The following is a 22,323-nucleotide window of genomic DNA, read 5'->3' as shown; positions in this document are numbered from 1 at the left end:
GCCTATCTGTTAGTTTTAGTTTTTGTGTGAGGGAGGGGTTGGGGGGGGGGTTAGGTGTTTGCAAGTCTTTATCCCTTTTCTTTTTGAGTGTGGGGGGGAGGGAATTGAAGTTTTTCTTCCAACTACTATGATTTTCTGTATTTTGTGGCTATCGGGAGAAGACGAATCTCAGAGTTGTATTTTGCATACATACTTTGATAATAAAATGAACCTTTGAACTCTTGAAGGTAACGTGAATTTGATAGCAACATAGAGACAGATACAGGCCCCTCATTCCATCATTACTGTTAGGGTATATTCTAGAGTTAGGGTATATAGCAAATATTAATTTCACCAGCAAAGAATATTCAGACCTGAGCATGGATAGTAGATTGAATTTAAAATGCAGCCCTGAAGAACGGTTTACCTGGAGCTGTACACTGCAGTTGACTGCAAACTAGACGAAGCTGATTATATTTATTTTGGGTGTCTTGGAGTGTGGGTACAAAGAAGGTATGTGAAAACTATATGTAATTCAAAGGAAGCATTATAGACACATATAGAATGACCTGCCGTTACCTTTGATTTTGGCATATAAAAATTTCATGTAATATTGGGTCAAGAGGCCTTTTCCTCCAAGAGGATCTCAATATGATGTCTGTTGCTTGTTTTTATTGAATAAAACACTTCTATACCTACTAACTTCAGTGTCTCTCTGGTGGCTTTGTTCTACTCCTATTTACCAGCAATTACTCCATAGCCTTCAGTCCTTGGCATTTAAGTGTTTATCCAGATAACTCTTAACTGTTGCAAAAGTCTTTGCCTTTGGCCTTTGCCTTTAGGCAGTGTGTTCTGGATTGAAGCACAGTCTAGATGAAAAAGATGTTCCCAGATCACTGATACACCTTCTATCTCTGACCTGAAACTTATATCCTGATTCCCAGTTTCCTTCTTTGTCCCTCATAGTATTTATTTGTGCCAGTCAGCTCCCACTCGACCTGCTCCACTCCAAGGGAAAACATCCAACCTATCCAGTCTCTCTGCTTAACTGAAACACATTCTGCTGATTTTCTTTGCACTCTCTCCTGTTTAATCATGTAGTTCCTGTGGTGTAACCAGAACTACTGTGCTGTCTCCTTGTTCCCCTGTACCCTCAAGGCCCTCCCATTCATTGTGTCCTTGCCTTAGGAATCCTCCCAACGCTCTTCACCTTACACTATCAGGTTTAAGTTGCATTTGTTATTGATTTGCCCATTTTACCAATTGATCAATATCATTAGTAGCATTACAGTCAAGCAAATCAAAAGCAGACCCTTAAGCCTAACTTGCCCATAACAACTGTGTGGTCCAGCAAGCTAGTCCTATGCTTGTCTCATTGTCTGTCTTGTCTCTCTGTCATCCATCTACTTAACTGCCTGGCTTTTAAATGTTGCTAATGTGCCCATTTCTGGCAGCTCTTTCCACCCTTTGCATGAAGAAACTGGCCTGATGACCCTTATAAATCTCTCGGCACTGATCTTAAGTCTATGTTCTCTTGTTTTTATCAACCCTCCTGGAGAAGAAAGTTCTGTGTTTTCACTCTGTCCATGCCCCTCTTGATCTTATGTACCTCTATCAGGTCACCCCTCAATCTCATACTTTCCAAGGAATAAAGTCCTGGAATTGGGATGGGGAATGGGAGGAACGAAATGTGGCACTAGAGGTTTTTGTGGACCTGAACGACTTTTTCTAGTTCGTCTGTGAAACAATTTATTTTTTCTCTTTTAATGTCTTATTTTTCTTTTCGAGGGGGCTGGGGTCCTGTCAGAGTCCATGATCTGCAACTGCGGTTCTTTACGGTGGTGCACTCTCGCTTTTGGAGCTCATTGAGCGGCCCGGAGTTTTCAATATCTCCAGGTGCAGCCTGGGTGACGTGCGCCTTTCAGCTGTGGCCCTGTGGCTGACCCGATTCCTCGTCAGCGTCGCTGGATATTGAAACACTGAGACGGCAGTGTGTGCTGCTGTCGAGAAAAGCAATGCCGCAGATTGTAACATTGAAACAGCGAGCTGTTGTGGGAGTGATATCTCATGAGAGAGAAAGTTGTCTGTGATGTTGAAGTGTTTGAATTGATGGACTCTAGCTCATGGTCTTTAGGAGGGCTGTGCTACTGCTTGCGTGGTGAGTGGTGGGGGTTGATGCTTTAGCTGGAGCAAGTGGGGGGAGGGAGAGAGATGAGGGTTGATGCTTTAGTTGCCACTTGTGCATGGGAGGGGGAGGGGGGCTTTAGGGTTTTAACATTTCTGCCATTCATTCTTTGGGATTTTCTTCTGTTTTGTGGATATCTGCAATGAGTAAGGATTTCGGGTTGTATACCATGCACATTCTCTGATATTCAATTGAACCATTGCACTGTTGCTTGTAACTCTGCAAATTCCATCAGACTAACACAAGGGATTTCTCTTCTGTAACGGTGGTAAGCTGGTCAACTTGATGGTGTCATAAAGTCTTCATTGAGTTTCTGTGTGATTATCAAGACAAATGTCCAGAGTAGGAGCTTTAACTAACACCAAAATTTCTTTTCCATTTTACTGCTGAAAGGAACATCTGCTAACTAATTATATGCATGTGCTTCTTTGCAAGCTATGAACTTTATGTTTGTTATACTTCTTTAAGAGTTAATGCAAAGAGCTCATGGAAAGATATTATCATTTAACTGAGATCTTTTCTTTATTCTCCTCTTTCCCAAAGAAGTGTAGGTAGATTAGATTTATTTATTTATAACATGTACATCGAAACATACAGTGAAATGCATTGTTTGCTAAATGCTTAAAAGCCAAAATCAGGTCAAAGAATGAGAGAGCCTACCAGGTAGACCCTGTGCATAGGAACTATATCCCATATCATACATCAATGGCCCCCATAAATCAAATATATTAGAATAATCATTTAAATCAATAGTTCATGTCTAACCTTTAAACATTTGTGTACTCTGGTAGATGTTATACACTATTATAACATTATACACTAGATATCCAAAATTTACCCTTAATCACAATATGAATATGCTTTCCACAAAATTAATTTATAAAGGACCTGTGTAAGAGACAGCTCTGGAAATTATGTATTTACAAAGTAATGGTCCATTCATTTAGACATTAGTGTCCATTCACTGTATGGAATATTTAGACAACTGCATTTAGATCAGTGCAATCCTTTTCAATTGAAGTAGTTGGGGTTTGAAATGGTTCACAGATTTCAAATGCACAAAAACCATCATTCATGTTTCACTTTCCCACTTCATCATTTACTTCCACACTGTGTGGTTGGTAATCAGGAATTACGGAGCCACACACACAAAATGCTGGAGGAACTCATCAGGTCAGGCAGCATTCACGGAAACTGTTGATGTTTCAGGCCGAAACCCTTCATCTTGACTGGAAAAGGAAGCGGGCAAGACGCAAGAATAAAAAGGTGGAGGGAGGGAAAGGAGGGCTAGCTAGAACAGAGGTTTCCAAATTGGTGTTCATTGATCCCTTGGTTAATGGTGGGAATAAAAAGGGTTAACCCCTGAGTTAGAAGGAGATAGGTGAAGCCAGATAGGTGGGAAAGTTTGGGTGCAGAATAAGGAATTTGATAGATGAGGTTCACGAGAATAAGGGAAGGAGGAGGGTTACTGAAGGAAGGTGAAAGGCAGGTGAGGAGAAGATTGGGGCCCTAATGGAAGTGAAGGAGGAGGTAAATGGGCAGGTGTAGCACTTTGGCTGCTTGCAGGGGTGTGTGTCAGGAGGGAGATTAGTGGGGAGGGACGACTGTACAAGGGAATCATGAAGGGAATGACCTCTGCAGAAAATGGAGAGTGGGGGGTGGGGAGGTGTTTGGAGGTAGAATCCTATTGAAGATGATGGAGGCTGAGGAAAATTATGTTTTGAATGTGGAGGCTCATTGTGGGGTAGGTGAGGATAAAAGGAACTCTAGCCCTGTTGAGGTGGTGGGCAGATGGGGTGGGTGTGGATGTCCAGGAAATGGAGGAGCTGTGGGTGAGAGCAGCAACATGGTGGAAGAAGGGAAACCCCATTCTTTGAAGAAAGAGGACATCTCTGGTGTCCTAGGAAGGAAAGCCTCATCCTGGGAACAGATGCCCCAGATCATCTTTGTAGGTCTACTATATCCTGACAGGTTCAGTCTTCAATTGGTCTTGGGTACCTTAACCACAAACACCATTGGGTCCAGCGACTTGTTACTGTAGGATCGACGAATTATATCCACTGCTTGTCGGTGGGTGACATTTTGTAGGCTTTCTTCATCCACTGAAATTAGTTCATATCCAGCCTACAAAAAAGTAACAGAACATCACAGTCACTGTTCAATGTTATTTACTCAACTCGTTTCCAACAATCACCATTGGGACAAACGAGTGAAGATTACTCTGAAGACTGAAATATCAGTTCAAAACCAATAAGAACGTTTAACATCACACAAAGGGCTGGAGGAGCTCAATGGAGGGAAAATCCCTCCGCACCACTGAGCACATCTACAAGGAGCGCTGCTACTAAAAGGCAACGTCCATCATCAAGGACCTCCTCCATCCAAGCCCTGCTCTCTTCTTGCTGCAGCCATCAGAAAGGAGGTACAACAGCCTTAGGGTCCACATCAACTTCACTCAACACTTAACTGATTCCATAACCTATGGGCTCATTGGCCAGACACTGTAACGTATGTCCTCAGCATCATTTATTTATTTATTTATTCATTCATTCATTCATGGTATTTGCACATTTTGCCTTCTTCTGCATATTGTTTGTCAGTCTTTGCTGGTGCGTAATTGATTTCATTAATTCTATTATATTTCTTTGTTCAACTGTGAATAGCTGCAAGAATCTCAGGGTAGTATATGGTGACATATATGTACTTCGATAATTAATTTATTTTGAACTTTGAATAATGCTTTGGGTTAAGATCCATCCAGATGGAGGGTCTCCAGGACCTTTGACATAACTGAATAGGAGAAGGTGAACCCTGAAAGGAATTCACTATTTCAGGTTATCTTGACAGGAGCACACAGGGGCAATGGACACAACACCCGTGCACCAACCCATCACACAAACAGCTCCATTCAAGCAGGTCAGATCCTGCAGAACCAGAACTGTAATGGAAGCATGTGACCCTACCATAAGGGGCTATTTAAAAGGGGATATTGCAAAGATCAGTACTTGGACTCTAGCCATTCATCATTTTTATCAATGATTTGCTAAGAAAACCAGATACCTTTCACCCCAAAAGGATTCCAAGTCAGAAAGGGGCTGTAAAAAAGGCTTCAAGAAATATTGACAAGTTGAGTGAGTGGGCTGGGTAAGTACAATGTGAAAAAATGTAAAGCCCTTACATTTGTTCGGTATTTTTTAAAGGGCATATTTTTCTAATGGAAGAAACCCAGAAAGGATGCCAATGAAAATGACCCATATACCCTTAATAACACACACAAATGCTGGAGAACCTCAGCTGGTTAGGCAGCGTCTATGGAGAGGGATAGAGTCAAAGTTCCCTTCTGAGACCAACACTGTAATCACTGGAAGAAAATATTTAGGTAGAGCTAATTATTAAGGAATTAGCAACCAATATGTTGCTTTTATTATGAAAGGACTAGACTATCAGAGTAGATGCCATACTACAATTACATGCAGCCTTCTGAAGAGGCTTTGCTGTAAGTACTGTGTGCTCTTCCTGCCCCCTTATACTTGTCCAATAGCAAAGTTCATTAAACTGGCTCCAAGGTTAGCAGACTTGCTATTATAGGAGAAACTGATTAGACTAGGCCTGTATTCTCCAGTGTGAAGAATGAAAGATCTTATAAAAGTCCTACAAGGCTCAACACAGTGGGATGCTTCACCTGACTAGGGATCCTTGAAGTAGAGGATACAGTCTCAATGCCAAATGTAGACCACTCTAGACTGAAATGGCGAAAAATGTCTTCAAATGATGGGAAACCTTTGGAAAGTTGTATAAGGCATAAGACATTGGGGCAGAAGTAGGCTATTTGGCCCATCGAGTTTGCTCCGCCATTCAATCAATGCTGATTTATTATTCCACTCAACTCCATTCCCTTGCATTTTCCCCATATCGACTTAGACCGAGTTCATTCATATCACAAGTTGGTAGACCATACATACGACTGGGTGCTTTGGAGACCAGTGGGATGAACTTGCCAGCTGCTCATCTGACTTACGAAGGGTCTGTGAAACTAACAGTTCACGGGGATGGAACCTTGCCCTACGACCTAGGGAGCAGAGCAACAGAAACACAATGCTGGAGGAAATTGGCAAATCAGGCAGCACCTATAAACGGAAATAAACATTCAATGTTTTGGCTGAGACTTTTCATCCAGAATGAAGAATCTCTATACAGTGGTGCTAGAAAGTTTGTGAACCCTGTGAACTTTCTATATTTCTGCATAAATATGATCTAAAATGTGATCAGATCTTCATGCAAGTCCTAAAACTGGATAAAGAGAACCTAGTTAAATAAATAACACAAAAACATTATACTTGTTCATTTATTTATTGAGAAAAATTACCCAATATTGCATGTATCTGGGGTAATGCTTTCTATAAAACCTATTTGGAGTCAGATGTTCCAATCAATGACATGAGATTGGAGGTGTGGGTTGTAGAGGTGCCCTACCCTATAAAAAAGATACACAAAGTCAGGTTACTGACAGAGCCTACTCTTCTCAAGAAAGATCTGTTTATGTGCACCATGCCTTGATCAAAACAACTTTCTGAGGATCTTAGAAGAATTGTAGAGATGCATCAAGCTGGAAAAGGCTTCAAAAGCATTTCTAAAGACCTGAGTGTTCAATAGTCCACAGTAAGAGAAATCATCTACAAATGGAGGATATTCAGTACTGTTGCTACTCCCCCTAGGAATGGGCATCCTGCAAAGAGCACACCCAGCACACAACGTGCAATGCTAAAAGGAAATGAAAAAATAGCCAAGGGCAACAGCAAAAGACCTGCAGAAATCTCTAGAACTTGCCAAAGTCTCTGTTCATGTGTTCTCTATAAGAGAAAAACACTAAACAAGAATGGTGTTCATGGAAGAACACCATGGAGGAAACCACTGCTTGCCAAAAAAAAAAATTGCTGTGCGTCTCAAGTTTGCAAAAGACCACCTGGATGTTTTACAACACTGCTGGGACAATGTTCTGTGGACAGATTAGACACAAGTTGACCCTTTTTGGTAAAAATACACATTGCTATGTTTGGAGGAAAAAGGGCAGTACACACCAACACCAAAACCTCATCCCAACTGTGAAGCATGGTGGAAGGAGCATCATGGTTTGGGGCTGCTTTGCTGCCTCAGGGCCTGGACAGCCTGCAATTGTGAGGGAACAATGAATTCAAAACTGTATCAAGACATTTTACAGGAGAATATCAGGATAGTAGTTCATCACCTGTAGCTTAATAGAAGTTGGATAATGCAACAAGACAATGATCTGAAAGACAAGGGTAAATCAACAACAGAATACTGTAGTTTAAAAAGAAAATCCATGTTTTGAAACGGCTGAGTCAAGGTCCTGAGCTTAACCCTATAGGAATGTTGTGGAAAGACCTGGAGCAAGCAGCTCATGCAAGGAAGCTCATCAACATCCCAGAGTTGAAGCCATTTTGTAAGGAGGAATGGCCTATAATTCTTCCAAGCTGATGTGCAGGAATGATCAACAATTATCTTTGGTTGAAGTTACTGCTGTACAAGGGGGTCACAGCAGTTACTGAAAACAAATGTTCACATACTTTTTCCAACATATACATGATCATTTTTCTCAATAAATGAATGAACAAATATAACATTTTTGAGATATGCATTTAATTCAGTTCTCTTTGTCTAGTTTTAGGATGTATGTGAAGACCTGATCACATTTAGGTCAAATTTATGCAGAAGTAGAGAAAACTCTACAGGGTTTACAAACTTTATAGCACCAGTGTAGATGCTGCCCGGCCTGCTGAATTCCTCCAGTATTTTGTGTGTCTTGCTTTGGACTTCCAGCATCTGCAGAAACTCTTGTGCTGACAACCCAGGAAGGACCTGTACTGAGGTGGTAGATCTGCCATGATGTTGATGAATGGTGAACTAGGTTGAAGGGTCAAATAGCATCTGTTGTTATGTGAACAAAGTCGCCAGAAAGACACAGCTGGGAGATGTAAAGTAGTCCTTTGATCGAAAAAATGAGCCAATCTCTGAAGGAAGAGCCCTGTTTGACCCAGTATTTCATAACATTTTATATGCTAAAGATCAAAGGTCAATTCTATATTTATAATGTATCTATAATGCTTCCCTTGAATTACATATAATTTTCATGCCTCCTTCTTTGCACCCACACTCCAGACACACAAAATGAATGTTAAACAGCACTGTCTGGTTTTTCAATCACGTGCCGCCCATAGCTCTAGAAACCCATCATCCAGGGCTACATTTTAAATTTCATCTACAGTCCATGTTCAGTTCTAAAAATTGGTTGCTGAAAAGTTAATATTTTGTTATATAACCTAACTCCAGAATACTCCCTAACAGTATCCATCTGTTTCTACAGGTTTGACTAAGGAGCATTAATACTCTGACGCTGATGTTGAAAAAATGCTGGAATTCAGAGAGAATTGCATTCACCGAGGTTCAATAATGCATTTCTAGGTGCTGCTCTAAATTACCATCAGAATTGCTTGGATTAGCTTTTTAAATTTTCTGAAATTAACTGTAAATTTCAGAAAGCTGTCATGGACAAATCCCAATCTTCTGTGGTGCAGAGGAATGCATTTTCTTACTCTTCTATTCTAATAAGTGCTTCCAGCATAACAAGAGGACTTTTTGCATTACTTCATTGATTAATTCTATCTTGGAATGTGACATGACTTAAAGCAATGGAATGTGATTCCATTAGAACTAATTTCCGGCTTATTCACCACCTTTCCGAGTGACAAATCTGTGGAACTCAATGCCACAGTTGGCTGTGAAGGCCAGGTTATTGGGTATAATTAAAGTGGTGATTGATAAGTTATTGATTAGTCAGGGCACCAAAGGTTACGGGGAGAAGGTGGGAGAATGGAGTTGAGAGGGATAATAATCAGCCATGATAGATGGTGGATCAGACTCAATGGGTCAAATGGCATAATTCTTTCCCATGTCTTGTGGTCTTGGTCTTTGCACTAAAACTTTGTGGTATCACATGGTGCTTTAGAAGGGCCTTGAGATACTTCTGCCACTTTGAATGCAAATTGTTGGTACTGCCTGTAAGGAACAGTGAAACATACAAGGGATATTGGCAATAGACTAGTTAAGCAGGGAGGTCCAAACCTTTGGAATTTTCCACTATGCAGCTGTGGATGGGCAGTCATTGTCCATACTATCCCTACCAAAAAGAAGAACAAAGACAGCAGGCACAGGGCTGTGTGTATCACAGTTACACCTCCTGTTCTGCACAAGTCTCGGATAACCTGGTCCAGTCAGTAGTCTGCCTGGTTTATCCAGAGCACTTTGAAAGAGGTCAGAGAACATTTACAAGGGACATGAGGACCTGAGTAATAGCAAGAAGTTGAATAGGTTGGGACTTTATTCCCTGGAACACAGAAGCTTGAGGGCAAATTTGATAGAGATATACAAAATTATGAGGGGTATAGATGGAGTAAATTCAAACAGGCTTTTTCCACAGAGGTTGGGTGAGACCAATTATCATCTTATGTCGTAACTTAGCAAGTAAATTAATAAAATAATAATGGAATAGTCAACAAAAATACAAACAAAACATCTCTTACATTTTTTTTACTTGCTTGTGCAGGTCAGTGTTTCCTTCAGTGCTATATGATCCAAAACATAATTGTGGATTATGGAAATCTGGGTGATTTTGACCTGAAAATTAGCTCTGTTTCTCTCTCCACAGATGTCTGTTTCCAATATCTGATGTGTCACTTTTGGACTTCCAGCATCAGATCTATGCCTGATGCAAACTGTAATATAATACATCCTTTAGCCCTTTCTGACATACATTGGAGCTCAAAGCGCCACACAAAGACTATAGTGGAATAGTCATAGGAAAATCAGCAGCATATCTATACATGCAATTAGCTGATTTCAGATTGTGCATAGAATACGTAGAGCCTGATGTTCACAGATACTCTTTGTGGGCACTTTATTAAGTGTACCTGTATACTTGGTCTTTAATTCAAATATCTATTCAGCCAATCATGCTGCAGTAATGCAATACATAACGCAATGCAGACATGGTCAAGAGGTTCAGTTGTTCAGTCTTAACATTAGAATGTGATCTAAGTGACTTTGACAGTGGAATGATTGTTGGTGCCAGATGGAGTGGTTCGAGTATCTCAGAAACTGCTGATCTCCTTGGATTTCAGATCATAAGACCTAGGAACAGAATTAGGTGATTCATCCCATTAATTCATTAATTCATCCCATTCATCCCCTGGGATGGCAGGGCTGTCTTACGCAGAGAGATTGGAGAGATTGGGCTTGTACACGCTGGAATTGAGGAGATTGAAAGGGGATCTGATTGAAATGTTTAAGATAATTAAAGGATTTGATAGGATTGAGGCAGGAAATATGTTCCAGATGTTGGGAGAGTCCAATACAAGAGGGCATGGATTGAGAATAAGAGGTCAGTTATTTAAAACAGAGTTGAGGAAGAGCTTCTTCTCCCAGAGAGTTGTGGAGGTGTGGAATGCACTGCCTCGGAAGACGGTGGAGGCCAATTCTCTGGATGCTTTCAAGAAAAAAAAAAGGAGCTAGATAGATATCTGATGGATAGGGGAATCAAGGGATATGGGGACAAGGCAGGGACTGGGAATTGATAGTGAATGATCAGCCATGATCTCAGAATGGCGGTGCAGACTCGAGGGGCCGAATGGTCTACTTCTGCACCTGTTGTCTATAATTCTATTCCACCATCCCAATGATGGCTGATTTTTTTTTATCCCTTTCAACCCCATTCTCCTGCCATCTTCTTGTTGCGTTTGATACCCTTAGTAACCAAGAACCTGTCGACCTTCACCTTAAATATACCCAATGACTTGCCTGCACAGCCATCTGTGGGAAATAATTTCACAGGTTAATTGCTCTAGGTCTAAAGAAATTATTCCTCATCTTTGTTGTAAATGAACATCCCTCAATTCTGAGATTGTGCACTGTAGTCCTGGACACCCCCACTCTGGGAAGCATCCTCTCTACATCCATTCTATCTAGATCTTTTGATAATCAATAGGTTTCAATGAGGTCCCCCTACTCTTTCTTCTAAACTCCAGCGAGTATAGGCCCAGCGCCATCAAATACTCCTCATATGTTAACCCTTTCATTCCTGGGATCATTCTCATGAACGTCCTCTGGACTCTCTAATGTCAGGACATCCTTAATTATATAAGGGGCTCAAAACTGCTCACAATATTCCAAGGGCGGTCTGACCAATGCCTTACAAAGAATCAGCATTACATCCTTGCTTTTATACTCCAGTTCTCTCAAAATGAATGCTCACATTGCATTTGCCTTCCTTACCACCAACTCAACCTGCAAGCTAACCTTTAGGCAATCCTGCATGAGGACTCCCAAGTCCCTCTGCACCTCTGTTTACTGAATTTTTTCCCCATTTATAAAATAGCCCACACCATGCTTCCTCAACACTATGTACACTTCCATTTATCTTTAAATTGTCTGCGAATTTGGCCACAAAGCCATCACCTTTACCTAAGTCACTGACATACAACATGAAAACACGTGGTCCCAACATTGACCCCTGCAGCGTACTACTAGTCACTGCAACCAACCAAAAAAGTCCCCTTTAATTTCCACTCTTTGCCTCCTGCCAGTCAGCCAATCTTCTATCCAAGCAACACACACAAAATGCTGCAGGAACTCAGCAGGCCAACCAGCATTTATGGAAAAGAGTACAGTCGACATTTCGGGCTGATAGCCTTCGGTAGGATCCTAAATATAAGGTGTTGCTCCTTAACCTGAGTGTAGCCTCATCACAGCAGTAGAGAAGGCCATGGACTGGCATGTCAGATGAGATAGTGGTGAAGATATTGTCCCAGGAAGGATACAAGGCTGTTCTAATGGGTCTGGGTGAGCACATGCTTATATTCCGTCTGGATAGTCTCCAACCTGATGACATTGATTTCTCGAACTTCCAGTAATGCCCCCCACCAAACTCCTCTCCCTCACCAGACTCCATTCCCATTTCCATCTCACACCATATCCCTCACCTGCAGCACTATTACCCACCTTTCCTACGATACTTCTTGCATTGAAATATAGGCAGTTCAGGACACTAGGCACACCATGTTCAACCTTTTGATTCCTAGCCATGTCTGAGGGCTTACCAACATCTGCCTCCACACTAATTGCTTTGACACTCTGGTTGCCATTCCCCGCCGTGCAGCATTAACAAACCTTCCCACTTGGATATTAGTCCCCTTCCAGTTCAGTTGCAAACCTGTACAGGTCCCAACTCCCCCGGAAGAGAGCCTAATCATCCAAAAATCTTATGCCCTCCCCCCTACACCAAATCCTTAGCCACATAAGAAACTGTTTAATTTTCCTAGCTCTGGGTTCACTAGCACATGGCATGGGTAGCAACACTTGTGTTCCTGCCTTGTAACTTAGCACCTAACTCCATGACCTCCCTATGCAGATCCCTGTCACTCACCCTACCCATGTCATTGGTACCTACATGGACCACGATGTCTGGCTGTACACCTCCCCCCCCCCCCCACTTAAAAATGCTGAGACGTCAATCCAAGATATCCCAAACCCTGGCACCCAGGAGGGAACATACCATTTGGGAATCTCGTTCTCCCCCACAGAGCCTCCTGTCCATTCCCCTAACAGATTGCCTATCACCACAGTGTGCCTATTCTTCCCTTTTCCTTCTGAGTCACAGAGACAGGCTCAGTGCCAGAAAGCCAACCACTGTGACTTTCCTGTTAGGACATCCACTATACAGGGGCCTTTCAACATTCGATAGGTCCTAAGATAGCAGGAGAGACACAACTGTGTAGCAAAATTGTACTGATACTAAAGGTCAGCACTTAGACAATGGATTTACTTCAATGAAATATCTGTGCCCAGCAAGCACTATGTATTCCATGCAGAAACTGCAATGACACAATTGCAGGCACAGTTATGCTCCATGTTCTCCTGTGACTGTTCCAATATAAACTCAGTGGCCATTTTATTAGGTAGCCAATGTAGTTTTCTGCTGCTGTAGCCCATCCTCTGCAAGTTTTGACCTGTTTTGCATTCAGAGATGCTCTTCTGCACACCACAGCTGAAGCGGTCTAGCCATTCTGCTCTGACCACTCTCTCTCTGAACTTCTGCTCACTTGATGTTTCTTTGATTTTTGCAACATTCTTTGTAGACTCCAGATAATGTTGTGCATGAAAACAGAGGACTGCAAAATTGCAAATGTCACTCAACTCTTTAAGAAGTAAGGGAGGTATCCCCGTTAAGGATGTGGTTTCGGGAACATGGAGGCATGTGATAAAAAAGGCCATAGCATGGTTTCCTCAAGGGAAAATCTTGCCTGACAAATCTGTTGGAATCCTTTGAAGAAATAACAAGCAGGATAAACAAAGGAGAATCGGCTGATGTTGCGAACTTGAATTTTCAGAAGACCTTTGATAAGGTGCTCCACGAGGCTGCTTAACAAGCTACAAGCCCAACATATTATAGGGAAGATCCTAGCATGGATAAAGCAGTGGCTGATTGGCAGAAGGCAAAGAATGGAAATAAAGGGAGCCTTTTCTGGCTGGCTGCTGGTAACTAGTAGCATTCCACAGGGCTCTGTGTTGAGACCGATTCTTTTTATATTTACTGTCAATATTTTGGATTATGAAATTAATGGCTTTAATGCAAAGTTTGCAGATGATATGAAGATAGGTGGAGGGGCAGGAGGTTTGAGAAGCGGAGAGGCTACAGAAGGATTTAGACAGATTAGGATTATGGGCAAAGAAATGGCAGATGGAGTACAATGTGGGGAAGTGTATGGTCATGCACTTTGGTAGAAGAAATGAAAGGGTTGACAATTTTCTAAATGGAGAGAAAATACAAAAAATGGACGTGCAAAGGGATGGGAATCCTTGTTAACTTGCATGTTGAGTTTGTGGTGAGGAAGGCAAATGTAATGTTAGCATCATTTTAAGAGGATTAGAATATAAAAGCAAACTTTATAAACCACTGGTGAGAACTCACATGGAGTATTGTGAACAAGTTTGGGCCCCTTATCCTAGAAAGAATGTGCTGCATCTGGAGAGAGTTCAAAAATTATTCCAGAATTGAATGGCTTGTCATACGAAGAGCGTTTGATGGCTCTGGACCTGTATTCACTAGAATTCAGAAGAATGAGGGGTGACCTCATGGAAACCTATCCAATCGTGAAAGGCCTTGATAGTTGATGTGGAGAAGCTAGTTCCCATGGTGGGAGAGTCTAAGACCAGAGGATACAGCCTCAGAATAGAGGGGCATCCTTTTAGCATGGAGATCAGGAGGAATTTCTTGAGCCAAAGAGTGGTGAATCTGTGTAATTCATTGCCACAGACAGCTTTGGAAGCCAAGTCTTTATGTATATTTAGGGCAGTGGTTGATAGATTTTTGATTGGTCAGGGCATGAAGGGATATGGGGAGAAGGCAGGAGATTGGGGCTGAGAGGAAAAATGGATCAGCCATGATGAAATGGTGAGCAGACTCGATGGGCCTAATTACTTAATTCTGTTCCTATACCTTATGGTCGGGGAACTCCACCAGTGATCTCTGAGAGACAGGTGCACGGAGCTACACAGCAAGTGGAATACATGCAGGTGCATCAGGATCAACACTTCCATAAGACTTAGGAGCAGAAACAGGCTATTCAGCCCTCTGAATCTGCTCCACCATTCCATCGTGGTTAAATTATTACCTGTCTCAATCCCACTCACCTACCTTCATCTCGTAACCTTTGACACCCTTACTGATCAAGAATCTATCAATCTCCACTTTAAGTACACTCAATAACTTTGAATCAACAACAGTCTGTGGCAATGAATTCCTCAGATTCACCAGTCTCCAGCTGAAAATATTCCTCCTCATCGCCGTTCTAAAAGGACATCCTTCTGTTCTGAGACTGCACCCTCTGGTCCTAGACTCTGCCACTGTAGGAAACATCCTCTCCATATCCACTCTAACTAGGCCTTTCAATATTCAATACATTTCACTGAGATCTCCCCTCATTATTCTAAACTCCAGTGAGAACAGACCCAGAACCATCAAATGCTCCTCAAATGTTAACCCTTTCACTTCTGGATCATTCTTGTGAACCTCCTGTGGACCCTCTCCAACTCCCACACTTCTCTCGCCGCGTACTGCTTCCCAAATTAATTTTGGGGAACAGCCAATTATTCTATTCAGTGAAACTGGCTTTTGATGCTGAATTGGAGAGTGGAACAATTTGCTACATTGGAATGTTTAACTGTCCTCACAATCTAGGCATAAGCTTTAAAATCATGTACTGGAGAGGGTATCTGGGGATATCAAGACTCAATAGTATAGAAGTGTATGAGGCAAGGTGTTAAAAGGAAGGATAAAACAACTTCTACTCATCTTGCTGAGTTACTGGAAGGTCAAAGCAAAGATACATTATTTTTTTCAAGGGAGAGAGTCCCAGTCTCATTGTTTGAAGTTCATTTGGTCTGGAAGACTAAAAAAATTCTATAACATACCCTGGACTTCCTTTTTGGCATTTACTATAAAATACTATTTCTCACAATGGTACATACAGCTTAATTTGATAGAAAAGTGCTCTGGGCATTTCAAAGCATAGAGAATGGATTTTTTAAAATTATTTGAATTTGTCAGCAGGGTACCTTTGAAAGCAGAGTGAGGTACAGCAATTATTCAAATTCTGTTATCGACTGCCCTTAAAGCAACCCAAAAGTCTAAGTTGGAATTTGGCCCAAAGACCATTAACACATTGGCTTCTTTCTCCAAAAGACATTAGCTCAGCAATCATTGGCATTCTCAAAGTTGAAAGAAATCTCATTTCCATCAATGTTATTTGTCAGTGACTCATTAAAGCAAAAGGATGCAAAATTGCATTAGTAAGCATGGTGACAGATGGGCTATACTGTACGTAGCACAAAAGAACACTGCTGGGTGAAGATGCCGATTTCCATAATTATTTCTGATTTGGAAGCAAGATATGTTCAGTGCAGTGTTATCACTTCAGTGGGGAGTCCTGTCTGGGGCAATTGTGGTGGAATTGTCAGATCTTCATCGTGTTAACAGTTACCCAGAAATATTTTGGACTTAAAGCAGCAGAATTTTTTTCCAGTTATTTTTACATACAAGTTTTATAAAAGAGAATTTAAAATACTGTGATTATGAGAGTGCTCCCATAAAAAAAAGATTATAATGCAGCGCAGCCAGGGTCCTCATTATTCCAACACTTGCTGAGTGATGGTCCCCAAACAACAAAGAAGAGGGCAGCTGTTGGCCGCAGATCAACCTTAATGCATCAAAGCCAGATCACAGCTGAATACGTCTTGCTGTCATGGTGTGTCTGCATCATCCATCTGAGTGTTCCTGCTGCCTCCCCTCTGCACTTAAGGGCATGTGATGGTTATGAAACTAAACCAAAATAAGCATTACGTACCTGGAAGATATATGGCCAAAATTAGACCATAAAATACAAGAGCAGGTTTAGATATATGGCCCATCTAGTCTCCTCTGCCATATAATCATGGCTAATTTCTTTTCTCAACTCACTTTCCCCTTAAACCCTCACCATTCAGGAACCTATCTATCTCTGCTTTAAGTACACACAATGGCTCAGCCTCCACAACCATCTATGGCAATGGTTCACCACCTCTGGCTGAAGAATTTCCTCCTCATCTCAGTTCTAACTAGGGGTCTCCTCATTCTGTGGATCCTTGGATCCTAGATTCTCCTGCTAATGGAAGTATCCTCCCCATATCTACACCAGCCAGGCCTTTCAGTGCTTGGTAAGTTTCATTAAGATGCACGCCACCTCATTCTTCTGAATCGAAGGGTGAAGAGTGAAGTATTTAAGGGGAACCTCTTCACACAGAAGGTGGTGCAAGCGTGGACGTGGTGGATGAGAATTCATTTGCAACACTTTAGAGAAGTTTGGATAGGTACATGGATGGGAGGGGTAAGGGGGAGGGCTGTGGTCTGGCTGCAGGCATGGACTAGCTGGATTGAAGGGCCATTTTCTGTGCTGTAGTGTGCTATGATTGTCTGACTCTTTAACTCCAATGAGCATTGGCCCAGAGATATCAAATGTTAAGCCTTTCGCTCCCCGATCATTACTGTGAGCCTCCTCTGGACCAGCTCTAAGGATAGAACTTTATTTATTGAGAAGCAGTGCAGAATAGGCCCTTCCGGGTCCTCAATCTACGCTGTTTTGCAACCCCCTGATTTAATCCTAGCCTAGTCACAGGACAATTTACCGTGACCAATTAACCTACCAACCGAAAAGGAAGCCCACATGATCATGGGTGGAATGTACAAACTTCATATGGGAAGCACCGGGAATTGAACCCGTGTCACTGGTACAGTAAAGCATTGTGCTAACCACTATGTCACTGTGCCGCCCCAAATAACATATATCAGAGATGTTTCACATAACATCTTTACATGAAACTTTTTGTGGCCACTTCTACCTTAAAACCCAAGTTAAGATCTTTGAAATAGATGCCATAATTAAATGCGTCAGTGCCAAGACCTAATTTACTTGAGATGTTCGTGGAAGAAGTGCACCTACTGCCACGTGGGGAAGCAAATTCCGCCTTTTTGATGTCGTGGTGTGCCTGTGATCTGTGCTTGCCCTTTAACCTATTTATTTCTATACAAAAGGCAGGAAAGAGGAGCAGTAAGCAAAACAGCTGCATTGCGGCTCCCGTGACTCAGGCTCAGTCCTGCCCTCAGCCACTCCGTTTTCATGTTCTCTCTTTGACTGTGGGTTTCCCCCCAGGGGTTCTAGATTGCTCCCACATCCCACACACTTGGGGATTGATAAATTGCCCTCACTGCTTGGTGGGTGGTAGAATCTGGTGAGAATTGACGGGAATGTTTGAAATTAAAATGGGATGAGTATAGGGTGACTCACACAAAATGATGGACTAACTCAGCAGGTCTGGGAACATCAATGGAAAGGAATAAAGGGCTGATGTTTCGGGCCAGCTTCATGTTTCTGAGTTTAGAGCAATATAATTCACAGGATCTGCAGAGTTTGTGATTAGTACAGGGTTTGTGTAAATGGGTACCTGGGTAATGGAACCAAGGCTTGTTTCTTTTCAAAATGACATTATGACTCTGAATTTCCAGCACTTCATTTCCTGACCTGGACCAAAGAAACATCTTACACAGGTTGCTGAATTAATTCTCCCATCACCAATCAATACTCTTGGCACCTCTGTACTCTTTTTGTACAAGTCGTGTTGCAGATGTTGTTTCAACAATTAATATCAAACCAGAAGCATCTTATGAAATGTTAACGGCTTTTTGCCAAGCAAAACCTATTTAGCAGCACCTTCCCTCCAAAGAAAGCCTCAAGAAAGATGCTTGATTAATTTGGCTTTGCAATAGCAAATGCAATACCAAGGTAAATCGATTAATAGCAGATAAGTACTTAAAAAAAATTGAATTGGTAAGCTAGTGCACGTGCTCTCAGCTAATTTTTTCCCAACAAAGATCCTAAGGTAGAACATTGAATTGCAACGTAACAATGCAAAATTATGGAAAACTACTCTTCTTGGACATATGAATTTAAATATGGTGACAGGATTAATTTAACAGGCTTCTTTACCTAACACTAATGCTTCTGGATTTATTCTTGCCCTTCAAGAAACCTTGATCAGGCAGTCTCTAATATTAACAAAATTAACTGTACACAGTTATTATCTGCAGTTTTTATCCTGCTTTAAGATTTTGACAATTTAAGTCATGAATCTCTGGTCAGTTTTAACTACAGCTATTTCAGGCAGATTATCAAATTAACTAAATAACAGCCCTGAACATCAAACAGCGCAATGTAATTTTCTGCTTTCAGACAAATGCATACAGTATAATGAGTCTTCAAAGAGAGTTCAGGTTTCCTGACAGCCGTAGATCCCCTTGGGATCCATAGGGTAGTTGTCTTCCTTTCCCTATAGTTATAATTAGCTAACATCCACTGGCATTATCATTTTAATCTAATCTTTTAATTGTAAGCAGTGAGGTAAATTTACCTGATTGAATGGCTCTCAATTTGTTTAAATTACTGCATGCGGCTTTGACCCTCTATTTATATGACGCAGATACCAAAAAAAGTGTTATTTCTCATTTGTCTGATGTCCTTTTTACTACTGTACCTGGGCATAGCATTTCAGGCATATTAAACATTTAGATATAGCTGCTGTCAAGTTTAATTCTGTGGTCATTTAGCTTCTTTATCAAACATAAATGTCTGTGGATTTATCCCTGTCCTTCAGGAAACCTTAGTCATGCAGACTCTGATGTTGACACAATTTATTTTCCTTTAGGGAATAATATCTCTGCACCTGCAAGCAAATGGGCTCACAGTAATTAAGCAATATATCTTCAAATCCAAACCTTTAAAATTACACTGCCTAAAATTACCTTCATGAATAATTGAAAAATATTTAATCATTCTTCTTTTGTGAATAAATGATAATCTGTCATACTCACATGCAGAGTTCATTAGAAGCCAAGCGATTCAACCTACTTACATTACTTGCAGAAACAAGGACATGTCTGGCTGTGGTTTATAGCAGCTTCTAATCTAACTCCAGGACTGATGATGACAATTTGGCAGATAATCCCTACCAATCAGGAATTACAATTGCAGGTTTCTCACCTCATTCACTCCATTTCTGGAATTGACTTTTTCCCAACTTTGTAACATCAAAGTTCAAAGTAAATTTATGATTGAAGTACATACACTCAGCAGCGACTTTACTAGATACATGTGTAAAACTGTTCGCTAACACAGATCATGTAGCAACAACTCAATGCATAAAAGCAGGTATTTGATTAATGTCAGAACAAACTGGAGAGAGGGGTTGGGGAAAGTGGCAAAGAGGGGTTGGGGAGGGTGACAGAGAGGGGTGCATGCCATACTCCAGATCCTATTTTTTATGGTCCTAAATTTGCAGTACTTACAAAACCATCCCATGCCCTCATCTTGGCCTCTCTGGTCACATCTCCATAATCTCCCTAGCACACCAACTGCTGGTGAAAATGGAGAAACCAGTCAAGAGGGCCATCACTGTATGGACTGATGGGGCAATCTCCATGCTTCAGGACTGATTTGAATGGACCAACTGGCAGATGTTCAAGAAGGCTGTCATAAACAGAGTAGGCACAGACCTTGAAGAATATGCCTCATCTGTTGTTGGCTACATCAGTAAATGTGCAGACAGTTGGGCTGTGAGAACAGTCATCTCACAGCCCAACCAAATTCTCCCTGCTAAGAGCCTAGGATGCTGCCTTCAAATCTGGAGACAAAACAGATCTCAGAACAGCTAAAGTTTGAACTCTGCACTCTAACTCTGACTCACTCCCACAATGGCTTCTCCACTTAAATATAAACTTTTTTTATTAGTCCTTGCCAAGACCTTAATTATGCACAATCCAACGTCTCTTCAGGTACTGTGAGAGATTCACCAGGCTAACATCAGGAATGAGAAGTTTGTTCTATCAGGAGAAGTTAGACATTTTGGTGTTCAGAAGAATGTTGCATGACCTTATTCAATCAGATAAGGGGGCTTGTCGGGATAAATGTTGAGATGTTTTCAGTGGTGGGCTAGTCATGAATAAGGGAACATAGCCTCAATATAAGGGGCTGGTCATTTAAAACTGAAGTGCATTGATTTTTTTTCCTCTCAGAGGAAAGTGAATCTCTAGACTTCTCTACCCTTAGAGGGTGGTGGTGACCAGATCATACGCTATTTGGAGATACAGTAGATAAATATTTGAAAGATTGAGGGTTATGGGAAACTGGTATAGAATTTTTGGATGTATATTGTATACATTTCTGACATTAAATGTACCTATTGAAGAGCTGTTGTGATCAATATAGATCAGCCATAATCATATCGAGTGTGGCCTGTTGGCCTAATCCTACTTACTTGTCTCACGTAAAATAACCTCCCACACAGTAATTTTAATTTCACTGGAACATCAAACTGCCACAAAAGCACCAACATTAGCTATTAATTCTCCAGACAATATATTTGTTGTGCATTTTAGATTTTAGAGCTTTTATTTTATCTGCTGGTAAAGCATAGAAATAAAGGTAGTTCAGGGGTAGGAAAAGCTCTTTAAGCCCATTTTTAATTGTGCATTACATTTCTTTAGATACCTTTGTTACTGCAGCTGCTAGTTATAAATAAGAACCAGTACTCTTCTGCATCTAATCAAGTAAAGCCTTCTGCCTCTTTGGCTTGGACTATTGTAATATAGGAAGAAAATTCTACATTTTCTTGAAGCTGCTGATTGATGTTTAGCTGTGAAATGGAAACCCTACACCTGGCAGTTCTTACATCATATGTAAATTATAACTGATGTAAAAGGTTTACAATTAACCAAATTTTACAAGCCAATCTGCTGTGAATTGTTCCTTTTACCTTCAAGTTCCTTTCCAGTTTTACACGGGAGTCCTCACAGACTCTTTTCCTTCTTTAATATACCAATTTTTGTTTACTTGTAAATAAATAATAATGCAGCTCCATGAAACTAATTCTAACTTGGAAAATTACAGGATATCTTAAATCAGCTTTTTTTTACAATCAAGATGAGGTTGAATAGTAAATACCAACTTCACTAATGACATTGAAACAAAACTTCAGTGATAAAGGTAACACACACAAAATGTTGGAGGAATTCGGTGCATCAGGCAGCGTCTACGGAAATTAATAAACAGTCGGCATTTTGAGCCAAGACCCTTCTCCAGGACAGAAAAAAAAAGAGAATACAAAGGTGGGGGAAGGGGAAGGGGGATAGTTGGAATGTGATAGGTGAAGCCAAGTGGGTTGGAAAGATAAAAGGCTGGAGAAGAAGGAATCTGATAGGAGAAGAGAGTAAGCCATAGAAGAAAGGGAAGGACGAGGGGACCCGGGGGAGGTGATTTGTGGGTGAGAAGAGGGGATGGGGGAGGGAAACTTTTTTACTGGAAGGGCAAATTGATATTCATGCCATCAGGTTGGAGGGAGATTAGTGGGTAGGGATAAATGGACAGGAGAATCACCGAGGGAGCTATCCCTGTGGAAAGTGGAGGGGGGGGGGAATGGGAGGTGGTGGTGATAAAGATACATTT

The 22,323-nt window shown here is 41.3% G+C and overlaps 1 protein-coding gene across 2 annotated transcripts in view; it reads right to left on the bottom strand.

Moving 5' to 3' along the window:
• Positions 1 to 2,690: 2,690 nt before the first annotated feature.
• pdzd7a (PDZ domain containing 7a) overlaps positions 2,691 to 22,323 on the bottom strand; it is a 104,620-nt gene continuing 84,987 nt past the window's right edge. Inside the window, exon 17 of one of the 2 annotated variants that reach the window (XM_059947018.1) lies at positions 2,691 to 4,288. In XM_059947018.1, the coding sequence (XP_059803001.1) occupies positions 4,145 to 4,288 (144 nt within the window). In that variant the 3' untranslated portion in view covers positions 2,691 to 4,144. Of the gene's footprint in view, positions 4,289 to 5,962; positions 6,234 to 22,323 lie in introns of those variants that run through there. The other variant, XM_059947019.1, reaches the window with a different exon arrangement.

This window comes from Hypanus sabinus, chromosome 22, assembly GCF_030144855.1.
Source record: "Hypanus sabinus isolate sHypSab1 chromosome 22, sHypSab1.hap1, whole genome shotgun sequence".
NCBI classification, from domain to species: domain Eukaryota; kingdom Metazoa; phylum Chordata; class Chondrichthyes; order Myliobatiformes; family Dasyatidae; genus Hypanus; species Hypanus sabinus.
The sequence above is the reverse complement of the archived record's forward strand: the minus strand, read 5'-3'. Positions and strand labels throughout refer to the sequence as shown.